The 14,740-nt window shown below is 48.9% G+C and overlaps 1 protein-coding gene across 1 annotated transcript in view; it reads left to right on the plus strand.

Annotated features, from left to right (window-relative positions):
• The first annotated feature begins 11,694 nt into the window (after window positions 1-11,694).
• Window positions 11,695-14,740, plus strand: part of ARMH4 (armadillo like helical domain containing 4) — a 64,226-nt gene continuing 61,180 nt past the window's right edge. The window contains exon 1 of the mRNA XM_075713184.1: window positions 11,695-13,027. Coding sequence (XP_075569299.1) covers window positions 11,695-13,027 — 1,333 coding nt within the window. The remainder of the gene's footprint in view (window positions 13,028-14,740) is intronic.

Below are 14,740 nucleotides of genomic sequence, written 5' to 3' on the forward strand. Positions count from 1 at the left end.
AAATGGGTACGGCGAGGAGGCGTCGTGCCCAGCTAATATTCCGTTCCCTTTAATGCCGAAATGCCTGTCTGGACCCCTGCAGAGACTTGGATTTCAGCTGAACCCTATGCATATTTCAACAGCAAAGCATTATTATTTTTTTCTTGGTCATAAAATAAACAGTCTTTTGTGTCCCTACATTGGATGGCTTTGTCTGTGTACGCGCTTTTAAGCCTCCCTAATCCCTGCATACAGGCTAACTGAGGCACGTACCCGTTTTTTCTCACAAAATCAGATAGTTGCCTACTTCGGGCCAGCTTTAGACGTAACAAAAGAGCAATTGCTCGGAGATCTGTTGTAGCTCCCGGAGTTCACAGAGTGTCTCCTCACCTTCTCCCAGCACACGGATTCAAGGGGATGCACTTACCAGCTCTCCAAAAGGAGAAAGAGAGCCCATAGTCTTTCTACTGCTTGGGGTTCTGTTGGCAGCTGGACCCGGTTCCTGCTGTAGGATTTCAGCTGAATTGATCTGAATATTTCCAACACAAAAACGTGTGTTTCTCTGCTCATAACCATCCAAAAAATTGTCCGTACTGCCCTAAAAATCCCCCCGAAGGGGAATAACGAAAACGCCGGTGGTGTCCGGATGGAGAGCGTTGCTGTTTCACGCTAAAACGCAGTCCGCTCCCACCCAGGTGTCCTGATACCGCGCGTTACCCCTGGCGAAGCCCCGCGCATTCCTTTGGGTGGGCACTTTCAGCCCCTCTGCGTTGGTTCGGTGAGGGCTGTAGTGTGAGCGCTGGAGCGGCGGTACCGAAACTGCACTTCTTTGAAACCTGTGGATTCAAGGGTTTGGTTTAACCTCAAGTGTTGAGAAAAAAAAGAAAGCTGAAGTTCTCAAAGTCCCTCTGGGTATTATCTGAACAACTATATTTAAGATGATGGGGAAGCAGAGGGTTTAATGTCAGAGCAGTGCTTAGGGTTCGCTTGCTTTGGGGTGGTGTGTCAAGTGCTTTTTTTATTGTCAGCCTAATTTTGTAGTGGAGTATGTAGGACGGGGGGAAAAAATATCCAAGCGCTACAGGGAATTGACAGATGGTTCACGTTTTAGCTGAGACTCCAATATGCATGGGGATGGCTTCCTCAGCACTTTATTTCTGGGAAAATCGTAATATGCCGTGTACTTTGATATTAACTGCATTGATTTTGTTAAAGGATATGAAGAAGAGCGAGGGCTGTACCGTGATTCAGTTACGGAGGTGAACATCGGTCCTCCTGGGCTGTATTCCCAGAGCAACTGCAACTCATTCCCGTGACCTTGGAGCAGTCAGCAAAAGCCTGGTTCTACTCTGAAAAGTGACTGTGTAAAAATGGCACTTTCCTACTCAGCAGATCTGGTCGCTGTGTGCTCTCCAAGTCACATCTGCTGACTTTAGTGACAAAAATAAGTTTTTACGGCTTTCCTGCTCTGTGAGCGCTGCAGAACCATGAGAGCTGGGGAAGCAGAAGCTGGATCCTGCACCTCCTTGTAGGACTAATTACTGTAAATCACAGCCAGCAGCGGGGCTGCACTTGGCCTTGCACAGCTTTTCTGTTCGTGCCAGTGGTGAGGAACATGGGAGAAAGGAATCCAGGTTGATTCTTTTGATTGAGGTTCGATTGCAGATGGCATTTATCGGGTTTGCAGTTGGAGGAAAAAGAAATCCGTTCATCTGTAAGATGATTACATTTGAAATAATTGATTGGCCATAAACTTCCTGATACCTTTTTCAAAGTGGACTCGTTTTAAACATAATTCCCTCCCTAGCAGGGGATACTGTTCTCACTTGCCCTGATTTAGGCTCTTTGCTACTCCATTCCAGTGACTGCTGTTTAATGGGAAGAGCAGGTCCCCTTAAAACAGATGCCACCAGCCGATGTAGAGGTGAATTTTGTGATGGAGATGTGCACTGATTTATGTGCCGGATGTCCCCAATATTCAATTTGGGAAAGTCATTCAGCAGCGAAATTAATGGTAACTATTTTAAAATTGCCTTTACCTTCTGTGGCGTGTCCTGACATACTTAGGATAGCTTATATCATGTCATCACCGATGCCAGGAGTAGTATCATCAGATGCAGTATTCTGATGTCAGGACAGTGATTTTTTAGCTCATTGTATACATACAAAATGCGTCTTTGTGTAAATTTTTAAGTGACCCAGTCTCTTAATTAGGACATGTTATTTATACTTTTTGGTTGGTGCAATAAGGCTGCAACAGGAATATCACCTTTTAAAGAAATCCACGGTATTATATTGTTACTTTATACAACAGAGTTATAATAACACACAGATCTTCTAAGGGACTCTTCCAAAAATTAGGCATTGTTATTTCTATTTTACAGCAAGGGGAAATGAAAGCAGAGAGCGGTGAAGTCCGGTTTTGAAAGTCATCTAACAAGCCAGAGCTGGGAACGGGACGTGAGTCCCACGCTCTTTACCAGCTACGCTACCCGCGTGGAAGAATAAACCAGCTGACATCTGAATTCAGTCTCTGAATTTCACCTGAGGGGGTGGGAATTCTTTGAGGGACAGGACTGGTAGAGGATTGCATGGAAATGTCTTGAACCAGAGCATTGGTAAGAAGGGAAAGGAATGGATTTTTCGTAACTTGCTGTGGAAGCGGGGCCGGTTTTGCGTGGTTACCTATATGCTCTGGCAGTGCACACTGAACTGAGTTAAAAATCAGTATTTCCAATTAATAAACCATAGAAATGAGGAACAAAACAGTGGAACAAAACAGTGCTCCCTGGTGATTTCTGATTTCTGCCTCTTTCATCATGCCTCCTCCTTTCAGTCTGCAGATTTTTTGTGTTGATAACGCAGAAGCCTGTGATTTTGGCAGGTTATGCCGGGTAGAGAAACTTGCAGTGTAGGGGGAATTTGCAATTTCAGACAGGGGAAAAAAACCATAGATAACCGGCTATTTTGGTTACAGTGATTATCAGTGAAATAGTTAACCTTGAGAGTATACAGTGCTGATCTGGGTTCAGAGTCAGGCAATGGCAGGGGGGAAGCGAAGACCTCTCCAATCTATTAAGCGCGCTGCGTGCCTTAGAGAACAGCAGGGCATCAGTTACACGTGCTTTACATTTCAAATAACTTTCCTGAGAATTTTCACGGTTAGATGGAAAAGGGGTTGAAAACAATACCCCTCATTCTGAATCCCAGGTCAAGTGTTAGGGGTGAATTTTGTAGCTACTGAGGCCAAGCCTCTGGCTTGAGCCTGGCCGACTCATCCCCGACAGCTCTGATTTCTGGCGGGGGGGGTCTCTGTTGTCCTGCCCCTCTCCCTGCACACGGATGACTGAGCGGCTTGGGAATCAATCCCTGACCCGCCGCAATGTGCAGTGCTGCGCTGGAAAATAAGCCCTCATTGATTTCGGTTTGCTGCAAAATCTGGCTACGCCGTTCACTTCAGAGGTGGCACCTCCTCCCTGGCTGAGCCATCCCCTTCTCAGTCAGAGCCCGCGGCCAAAATGAAACGGGCGGAACAGAAGATGAACCTGCGGAGAGTTTTGGGTCCCTAATCTGGGAGTTAATGGTGTTTAAAATGGCCACTAAAATGCAGCTCACATCTCTTCCTTCCCCCCTGGCTCTTGTCTCCCTTACAGGAGAGAGTAAACATCCATTCTTTTCAGATATTTGTATTTTCTTTAGAAAGATGCTGCAGCACTAGAGATATTGATTCATGAATAATTTCCCAGATTTTACAATTCATAGATGCAAAGCCAGAAGACACTATTCCCGTTGTCTTGTCTGACCGTTTGCTCCGCCAAGCCTAACTCTGAAGTTCTTTCTGACATCTTTTGCCAATGACTGTCTTCATTGCTGATACAGGCATTTTTACACTTTATTTTCAACTTATGCAGAGGTTAGCAATATTACCCTGAAAGAAATTGCCCTGACCTACAACAAATCTGTCTTTTAAAAGTTTTAATATTGGATGCAGAATGCTCCCAAAATGAATTGGGTTGGTTCCAGTTTGGTTGAAATCCAGTAGAAAACACTCTATTTCTCTAAAATTAGATAGGTAAAACATTGGGGGTGAGTCTAGCAAAGAGAACAGGCCGCTAATGTAAACATTATTTCCAGCAGCACAACAAATAGGGGGAAGAAAAAAAAAAAAACAATTTATTGACGAGGAATATCGCGGTTTTCCTCAATCAGTTCTTTTATGTTCAGAGAATCATAGAATCATAGGATGGTTTGGGTTGGAAGGGACCTTCAGAGGCCACCCAGCCCAACCCCTGCAGTAACAGGGACATCTCCAACCAGCCCAGGGTGCTCAGAGCCCCGTCCAACCCGGCCGGGAATGTTTCCAGGGATGGGGCCTCCACTGCCTCTCTGGGCAACCTGTGCCAGTGCCTCACCACCCTCAGCGTAAAAAATATCTTCCTTGTATCTAGTCTGAATCTGCCCTCTTTTAGTTTAAAACCATTACCCCTTGTCCTGTCGAATGGATCTTGTTTATTTAGAGAGCCCAGTGTTTGACAGGTACGAGCAGGTTAAATCTTACTCTCTTATGTGGGAGGGGAAAAAAAAAAAAAGCCTCATTTTATAGATTATTATGACTGGAAGTAGAGAGGGATTCACCGATTTGCTTCATGTGGTAGAGCACATCCACAGCAAAGCCAAGATTTTGACTCTCCCCTCCCTCTCCTGTATCATTCCTCTGTTCCCTCCCAGCAATAACCTCCCAAACCTCTCCTCCCCAGCCAGTTCCTCCATTGAAAGAGCATTATTTTTGCTCTCTTCTCACCTGTCCCTGCTCACCACGAACGCTTCGCACCTGCTGCAGCCCCGCTCTGAACGGGGCATTGCCCGGGTCGGGTATAAAATCCTGCGTGCGCACCTGAGACCTTGTGCTGCCCCTGATGCTGGGCTGAGGGGGGGAGGCGAGAGGAAGGTAAGCTGCTCTCTTCTTTTGGTTTTGGAGGCAAGGTACGGGCTTCTGAGCTGCTAGTTGACAAGGTGAGGTGATAGGTACTCCAGGACTTGGTGGTGTAAATGTTTTCTATTTGTTAGGCTACCTGTAGGGTTCCTGGGGGGGGAAAAAAGAGAAAAAAAATAGGTGGGAGAAGGGAACCAGGAGTGAAACTGTTTACTTTCCTTTCTCCCTGGCCAAATAGGTGCTTAAAATGGAAGCAAGCTCTTCTAGGGCATGTGTGGGATGCTCTTGCAGAAGTCCTCCTTTGCAGAGCGAGTGCTATAGGGGAAGGTGACCTCCACAGCCGAAAATACTGGGGGGGGAACCTGTAAGAGCTGGAAAAGTCCTAGCGTAGGCCTTGCTTTATTTCTTTTTTTTTTTTTTTTTTTTTTTGCATCAGCCTGTTGGGTTAGCTTTTGAGGAAGAGTTGGGTGCGTGTGCTGGAGGCTCTTGGATGCTGAAACTTCATTTTGGAGAAGGGGCGGCGGAAGGGGGGGGGTGGGGGGGTAAAAACCCGGCTGCGGGGCACCTCTCCCCACGGATGCGGGGGGTGTTGAGTACAAAACCCACCACGGGAAGAAGGCGGGAGCGGGTGGAGAGGGCCGGCCCCCGACACCGCCCCGGTGGGGCGGTGTCGGGGGCCGGCCCACTCCACCCGTGGGGCGGTGGGGGCGAGCACGGCGCAGCGCAGAGGTACCGGGCGGAGGCAGGCAGGTGAGCCCGGGGAGGGGGGGCCCCCACAACCAGCACCCCATTCCCAATTGACCCCGCGTTTATTCATTTTTTTGGAAGGCGGGATGGGGGGGGGGGGGGGGGGGCCTGCTGATGTTTCGCTGCCCGCGGGGCAGCGCATCCTCGCCGCGGCTCTTTGTTCCGAGCGGGCTGCTCGATGCGCTGGGGTGGCCCCTTGCCAAATCCTGGGGGATATCTCCTCCCCCCCGGCGGCTTTTGGGAGGGGGAGGCACGCACCGCCGCTGTCCCTCCGTCCTGCTGCGGGCCTGGGCAGCCCCCGGCTGGTGGGTTGCACTTGATCCATCGGCGCGGTGGGCGGCTGGAGGGGAGGGATGCGCTCGTAGCGCTTTAAGCTCACCTGTAAATATGGCTAAAGGGGACGGGGGGGGATGCATCTGTGCCCCGCAAGCCGGTGTGCTGGGTGTAATCCAGCCTTGAGCCATCCCTAATCCCATCCCCTTGCCAACAAGCAGGTTCCACCCAAGCTAAAAGGGTGTATTTCAAATTATATCTCTCTTAAAACCTTCACCTGCAGAGACTCGCGATCCTCCAGGAGATCTGCTGCGCGGTGTCGCTGCCTGTGTTAGGTGAGGCGCTGAAATCTCTGAGTGTTTCTTTGCTGATTGGAATCTGAATGCTACCTCTCTGCTCCCAGTCAGCCTGGAGAGCAGCGTTTCCATCCGCCTGGTGTTTGAAAACTGCTGCACCCCTTAGCCTCACTCTTACCCCCACCCCCCCCACACTCCTCCCAATCTTTTTAATCCCTCAGGAATTTGGTAGACCTCTGACTTCTGTGGTGCCGGGTGGAAAAAAAAAAAAGCCAGGAAGAACTATACAGCTTTTACTTGCAAATCCGAGTAGGGATTTCCATAGGTGGTCTGTGCTGTTCTGAACAAAGCAAGCGGTCGCTTAACGGTTGGGGGAATAATGCCTAAAACATGTCATGTCTCTTGCTTCTCAAAGAACTACTGCTGGAACACCAGTGCTGGAAGTGGAGGTGATGTATTATGTATTAAGGTGCCTCGCTAGGACTGGTAGGAAGCTGTCCTTACAGAATATTAATACGTCTCATTTGTTTGGATCCGTCCTCAAAGGCGGAGGAAGGTGTGCCCCTCTGCGTGGTTGTGTCTGCGTAGTTTTGCTCATCCGACTTGGGCCGTATTGGCGGCTGGCGTGGAGTTGTGTCACTGTTGGGATTGCGCTGTGAGCTGTTGGAGATGGCTTCACTGGTTGAGGTCTGTTGATCTGAAGCGCGTGCTGTAAGAGCATCGGCTCTACAATTCACTTGATTGAACTGGGCAAGGACATAATGTAAGATGAAATGAAGGCATTTTTCTCAGCTTGTGTGCAAAAGTAGGAGTTGGAGCTCTGCGGTGTATTATCTGCTGGCTTTTGTATTCAGCATGAGTAATAAGGCTTGGACAGCACACATTAGCACTCCGGTAACACAGCATTTGATTGCTGGCAGTTGCTTGACTTGTATGTTTTGGCTAAATCTTCACATTAAAAGATTTGCAATGGTTTTGTCCATTTCCCTTATCCATCAGCAGATGAATTGCAGAGCTGAGCACATCCAGGACTGTTCAGCCAGTCAAAGCTGGCATAATCAAGCTTGTACTTGGAGGTGCAAAAACCTGTGCTCTGCAAAGGCTAGACAGTGATTTGTCTGAAGCTGACCTGTTAATCTCCTGTGTTCTCTGCTATATGATGCATGCAGCCACTTCAGCTTTGGAGTACAAGTGTCCTCTCTGTGTGGGAGAGGGATTGTTAGAGCAGTGAGTTAAAAGCTTGATGCTTTTTTCCCTTGCTTTTTCAATAGTTCAGGAAAAACACAGCCAGAACTTGCCAAAGGCAGAAAATAACAGCAAAGGGTTTTCTTGGGAGTTTTAGTTAAGTAAACTGGCTGGGTGAAACTCTAAAAAGCCATCCTAGGGAGTAGCTGCATACAACTGTGGCAGAGGGGGAATTTCATCCTTTGCAGCGTGTGTCCACAAACTGCTGACCCATGTAAGGAACAGCGACTGAAGGAGAGAAATCTGGTCTGCTCTGTGCTTGTCCCCTTCCTGCCTGCTCTGTTGGACTGACCGTAAAAGGATGGGATTCCTTCTGGGGTTCCTTTCGTCAGAGTTCCCGAGAGCTGACTCTTCAAACAGGCCTCTTGAATTCAGAGAGGGTTAATGGTTTAATTGCTAGTGCTAATTGTACGGAGCAAGGAAGCAGCCTGGTTCAGAAAGATCGAACTGGGTCTGCAAGACTGCTTCAGCTGGTGATCAGTTTGTCTGTATTGTCCCTCAGCTTGGTGACCTCCCCATGGGAGTAGATGGTTCTTACTCTCAATGGGCAGTTTCTGGAGGTGCCTGGGCTTGGCACCTGTTTTCAGCCTAGCAGTCCTTTGTGCTTCTTTCTGGCCTACCAGGTGTTAAAAGGGAACTTATGTTTTTTTTATGCTAAAGATAAAGCTCCTTGGCTGTCTGCAGTTGCGCTGCCTTTGCGGCTAGGGGAACTGCATCTCTTGGGATTTGTTGTTATTAAGTGCAGGGGAAGTAGCTGGTGTTGTCTCTTGCCCTCTGCGTGTGCGTCCTAGGCGAAGCAAGGATTAGTTTTCCCCCTGAGAGCCTGGCCAGTGCTTGGCAGCTCTCCTCCAGGGCTTCAGCTCGGAGAATGCCAGGTGAAATCTGGGGACAAGGAGTCCCTGTGGCATGAAATACTGAGTTATTCTACAGCTTCAAGCTAGTAACAAAAAAGCTTAAGCTTACTACAGAGGAGGTGCTTGGTCAGAGCAGTGTGCTCCAGCATGCTTTTATCGCTTGGCTAAGGCTGTAGAGCAGACTGACTATAAAAATAGCCAGATGGGAGGATAAATGTATAGCCCAATGCAGCTTGAGTAGCAAACTGCTCTGCAGCCAGCTACCTGCTAAAATCTGGATCACTTTTGCATTAAGTGGAAGTGCTACAGCAAGGTGTTAAACTCTGTTTAAGAAGATAGCCAGGTCACTGCTGTTCATACACTGTCTAATCCAGCCTCTTCCTAAAGCTAAATAGATCTTAAGCTCTGACTAATCTTCTTTGAAGCATGAACTTGTGCCATTATCCTGCAGCAAGCTCCATGCCACTATCTCCAGCGTTCATTGAATGTCGAGGTCTAGGTTAGCTTAGATCTAGTTGTTGTGGATTTCCTGAGCAAATAACCCAACATTATTTTCACCCTTTACCAATGCAGGACTATGGCCAACAGTGATTTTCAGGCTGGGGGCAATAGTATGAGGCTGCCCAAAGTACCCCAGGAACTCTTGTATCAGGCTAGTACTGACTGTTTGTGTTATCTCCTAGCCAGAAGGAGGAAAGGTTCTTAATACTCTTTTTAATGTTTTAATTAGCAGACCTCTAAAAGCCAGCCTTTTAGGGAGCAGCTTTCCCTCTTATTCACTGGCACTCCTGATCCTAGTAAAGGTGGAGTAAGCTTGTTGAGAAGAGAGAGATTAATGTTTCAGTACTTCTGCTAACCACCTCCTGAATGTCTTGGGCTATTTGAGAACCTAGAGCTAGAAACCTACAAAAGTATATACATACTGTATATTCATATGCATAATGTATATGACTGCAAGAGAAGTGATATGGCTGTCTTTTGAGTGCAGCTGGAGTTCTGGTTTTGGCTTAACTACTGCTAAAACTACTTGTGTAGCCTAAAAAGACTTCTGGCTTCTAAAGAAACTGTATTTAGATCCAAACTCTTCTTTATTTAAAAAAAAAAAACAACCAAACCCCACTCAATATATCTGATCTTAACTGGCACTTGCTAAAGGGGTGTGAGGTGAATGTAATTTATATTCATCAGCATGGCAAGGCAGATGCATGTCACTGGGCACTATCAATTTAACTTGCATAATATATTCTTAGTGCTTTTTAATTACAGAAGTGCATAAAGGATTAGCCTGGAAGAATAGCTGAATACTGTCAGTTTTCAACTGGGTTTTTTTGGTAGGGAGAGTAGAGGAGATTGGAGGATGGGTGGCCACCCATCCTCCAGAGAAAGGAGATGCTAAAAATAAAGTGGAAGGTATCTGTGCTGTTGCTGGTAAACAGTTTCTTGGTGGCTTCTGTTTTGTCCCTGAGCACCTGGTGCATGTGTGTGGCTTGTGACAGGGAATTATTCCAGCAGCTCAAACTGCTGAAGGCCAGGGCTGCAGGGAGAGTGGAAAAAGTGACTCGGTGTGCCCTGAAGGCTTGACCAGCTAATGGAGCCTGCAGTAGTTGACTCTGACCTGTGTCTCTCTGAGCTGGTAATGCTGAGGTTCTTCTGCGCTACGGACAGCCCTGCAGATCATAGGGGTCTTCAGCTGCAGAAGCCTTTCTCTCCTGTGTGAAATAAGGGGTATGTTTTACAATGGACATACAGATAGCTGTGTGTGACTAGACAGATACAAGCTTTCTGATGTCTTGGTTGTGTTTAGCTGACTGGACACCTACAATAATCCTTTCTAAAAGGAGACAAATGTGCATGAGCAGCAGGACACAGAGGGCCTTTGAGTTAGACGGACTAGCACAAATGGGGTGTTCCTGTGATCCCTCTGCCCACAGCAGCAGTTACCTGCACAGCATCGCATGGGTACCTGAGAAGTCACGGAAGAGTGATACACCCTTGTGTAACACAGCAGTGCTAGGTGGCTTGCTGCTGCACTGTGTATGTACAAATGCAAGTAATATTTATCTATATGCTGTTTGGGTGGGGAAATGAGTGGTCTAGGAAGCTGGGGGGACTCATCCTTGTGTCTGTGAGCAAGATGGTGGAGGGTGGTCTTTGCTCTTCAGAAGACTGAGGGGTGGTTCTGAGAACCCCAACCTCTTTCCTTACTAATATTCATTAGTCCTGTGGCTCAAAGGTAAGAGCAGCTCACTTGTGAAACTGAGAACATACCAGCCAAAGCAAGTGAAGCTGTTGATGGTTGGGGGGGTTCTAGTTGTAGGGCTTGACTCTGCCACTGACAAGCTGCCTCCTGGAACTGGGAGGGGAGGACCTTACCAAATCTGCTGGGTGATGGAGGGCTGTTTGCTGTGGGTATGAGACTTGTGTGACCAGTTGTCCTGCATGTGGTGACTGGGGCCTTGGATGGTCTTCTGCTGTTGAGTGATGGTGCAGCAAGCCCAGGACTGAGAGGTGGTGGCTGGGAGCAGGCAGTGGCTGCTGCTGCAAGGTCCTCCATCTGTCCGGCAGCCTGAGCTGTGTTACTGGAGGCAACAGAGCCTGCCAAGAGCAGGCTGTCAGCTGGCTGGATCACTGCTGGGCTACTGGTTCAGTGCTCTCTTGGAAACTCCTGAAGCACGCAGTGATTATACACATGAAACTTTCTGGAAGTGCCTCCATGGTGCAGTGCAGCATAAGCACTGTGCTAATGCAGCAGTGCTGCTGTCTGGGCTGTAGCCTTTCTCTGTGGGGTCAAGGAACTCATACAGGACATGACACTAATACAGCCTGAAAGCCTCCTGTTTTGGCTTTCATCCTGTGTTGTGCCCTACAGAGCTACCTTGTCTTCTCTGCAAGTTCCTTGGCTTCATTCTGTGTCAGTGCACAGAGCAGGGCTTGCCATAACAGGCCTGAGACTTCAGTCTGATGGGCCCCGAGAAGCGTCAGTCCTGGACTTGGTAAAGGACAAAAGGGTTCTTCCTCATCACATGCTTGCAAGTCTCATGCCTGCTGGGTAGAGCATAGCACTTTACCAGTGGGGTAAGAGCTTGGCAAGGTCTGTCTTGGGCTTCAGATCAAGATTTGGTTTTGTCTGGCATGAGACTTGAGGTTGGGTAGGTAAAATAGATGGAGGGATCCATTGCTTGGGATGTGTAGGAGGGGTGTGCTAAGAACTGGCAATAGACTACCATGCTTGGAACTTGTCACCCAGTTATTTAAGGCCCTGGGTCATAGGTGTTTATGGGTATTTGTAATCTTGGTTCCTTTTTCCCTTTCTAGGTCTTGCACTCTGGACTTGTCAGCCTTGCAGGCTTCTGGGCACATCTCAGCTATGAGTAGATCCATAGGACTTAACATCTGTGTGGTCACCTGCAGCATCCTGCTTTTGTCCTCCAGTCCACCATGCCTTGCATCTCAGCCACTGGAGGAGAGGGACACGACAAAGGTCCAGCATGGCCCCTGGGCAGGGAATGGGGTAGAAGATGAAAGGACGAGCATTCTGAACTTGAAAAATAACCTGGGCCCTTCTGAGCAGACTGTCTCTGAAGAGCCATGCGGAGCATCAGCAAAGCCATCTGGGACGCCCTTAAATGAAGCTTTCACTGCAGAAGGGGAAATGCTGTCTGTAAGCCTGAGCCGTGTCATCCCAGACAGCCAGGACCTGGGTGCTCGCACCTCTGCTGTGGCAGTGGCTGCCGTAGATGAGGAGGAGCTTCGTCCCACAAAGTCAGAGCTGGATGAGGATGGTGCATTCAAGGCCATGCTGACCACAGCTGTGACCACACTGAACCCTGCTGTCCAGGATGAGTCTGTCAGTGGCCCCATTAGTGAGACCACCACAGAGGGTCATGTTGAAGCAGAGCACAGCTCTGCTGGCTTCTTGGCAAACCCCCTTTCTGGGACAGCTGTGGAGGAGAAGGCAGAGAGCCGCTCGCACCCCTCAGCTGCACCCCAGCCCACACTGTACCCCAGCTCTCCCAGCTGGGAAACAGCAAGTGACCACCCTGTCATCCCAACCCCCCAGGCTCATGGCACCACCTCTGAGGTGGGAATGCCAAGAGCCCGCACAGGGAGCCCTCTGAAGTCCCTGGCTGTGCAAGCATCTGTGGCTGCAAAACGTCCCCTCATGGTGACTGAGGCCTCCCTGCACCTGGAAGCAGGGATGGGTGTTGGGCAAGGAGAGCTGCCTGCCACAGCTGGCCCTGTCACCGTCCGCCCTACGGACACTGTGCCACCTGACTGGGATGATACAAAACTGGGGGACATAAGTCAAGGGGGAAGCATGTCTCATGAGGAGGTGACGGAGAACCTGGGGGCAACAGAACCATCCCAGACCCTGCAGGGAGGTGTGGGGGAGGAAGAGGATGCAACAAGAGTGCTGCCATCCCCAGCGTCCCCTCCACCAACTCCTGAGCTTGCTGAGGAGACCAACTGCACAGTGCCGGTGCAGGGGGAGGACTTGCCAGCAGCTTCCACAGGCAGTGGTGATGCTCTCCACACTGTGAATCTGACGGGTGTAGACATGGCTGATCTCAGCTCACTGGAAAACACAAACGCAGTCACAGCAGAGGAGGGGAAGAGCATCCCACCATCACAGCCGGAGGCTGCTGTGGTGACAGCTACACAGTCTGATCTCTCTCCTACTCTCGAAAGCTCATGGAAAGGTAAAACTTGCCTGTTAAGACACTTGCCTCTAAGTGTAGGCTTAGGAGGGATGCTCTTGGGAATCTGTGCTTCCTTTCAGGGAGATAAAGTGGAGAAAGGTGTGATCTTGATACCTGCAATGGAGGTAGGACACCTTTTTCCCCCCAGGAAAGGCTATGGACCTTTGTAGAGGGGTGACAGCCTAAACAGGTAATTAGCATCTGTAAAGTACTGCCTAGCCTTAGCTGTTCCTAGACACAATGTCCCTGTGTGCAGGTAGGCACAGTCTGTTGGGTGGTACCCTGTCCTGGCTTATGTGAAGCAACTGTATTGAGTTGCCTCTTCTACTCCTCAAGCTGAGGGAGGGTGGCTGTAGTAGCAAACAGGAAAGCTGAGACCAGAAAGGTGGTGGCAGCTGAACCTGGGCTTGAAGGGTGTACTTGAGTATGGAGGTCTCTGCAGAGAATTGGAGTCTCATCAGCAGAGACTTGGTGCTAGTTAGAAAGCTTCCTTTGTTACCATTCTGTGTGTGAGATGTACTACCAAAGCAGGGGCTTCAGTTTTGGTGCTCACATAGCAGTTGAGGGGAACAGCTGTAGTCTGGCTGTAGGCATCTTGCCTTGACCAGAAATATGTAAATTTGCTTTGAATAACCCTCTGGTATGCCTCTCCTGTGGCTAGGGAGGCAGCCCAGCCTCTGACCTGCGGTTAAACACTTTATTTCAAGGAGGATAATGTTCCCCAAGTATCCCTTTGACATGACAAGTGCAAGGACACAAAGGTGGTCCTTGCACTAGCTCTGAAGCCCTGCAAAACAGTGAGGGGGTTAAATTAGTTAGCATCTGGGGTCACCTGGCTCTCAGCTGCTAGCTATAGATAGTTGCAGTCAGTGCAGAAGATGCAGAGACAATGGATGGCTGTAAATGGTTGCTATATCCAGGAGCAGGTGAGCTGTCCTGGTAGTCTGTGAGTAGCTGATGTCTTCCATGACTTTACAAAGATGATCAGATCAAAAGATCTGTCCAGATCTCTGTGTTGTCCTCTAAAAAAGCTCCTGGTGTTGTCTTCCCCACCCTAGAGTGAAACTGTGGCCAGGCTCTGCCTGTCCAGTGCCTGTGCCAGCTCTGTTACCAGCAGGCAGAAGTCTTCCTCCTAGGCAGCCTGCCACAGGCTGGTGGTGTCACCCTGTACTGTACTTGCCTGCAGAGGTGGCACCTTCAGCCCACTGACAATGTTTCCACTCAGTATTTAAAAAAAAAAGGTAGAAATGGGGTGGGGGGAGTTCTGTTCAGGTGTTGGGCAATGACATGTTCCTAGGCTGATGAGGAACATGAGCTGGGGTTTAGGACTTTGTTTTAATTGCTGGGCATCTGTAGTCTTCCCCTTAGGCTGCAGGGGCAAAAGGATGGCTTCCCCTCAGTGCATCCAAAAGACCTAGCTCTTTCTGTAAAAGAAGGAAAGCTAATAGCATGCTGGTCCTGAAACCTGACTGATTATAAATTAATTTAGAAATTAAGTACTTGACTTGTCAGCAGGTTCCCTCTCTGCTGTTTCCCAGATGTTGGGGAAACAATGCTATCAGTAAGACTTGTGCAACAAAAATAGACTTCTATGAAGCTGAAGTCTCGTAACCATGAGAGCCGGTCACTAAAAGCACTGTGCTGGCACCATCGCTTGCTTTTAATGGTATTTCATACCACAGGCCTGCAGTGCTGTGCTCCCATGGCATGGCT

Source organism: Pelecanus crispus, chromosome 6 (assembly GCF_030463565.1).
Source record: "Pelecanus crispus isolate bPelCri1 chromosome 6, bPelCri1.pri, whole genome shotgun sequence".
In the NCBI taxonomy this organism is placed as follows: Eukaryota; Metazoa; Chordata; class Aves; order Pelecaniformes; family Pelecanidae; genus Pelecanus; species Pelecanus crispus.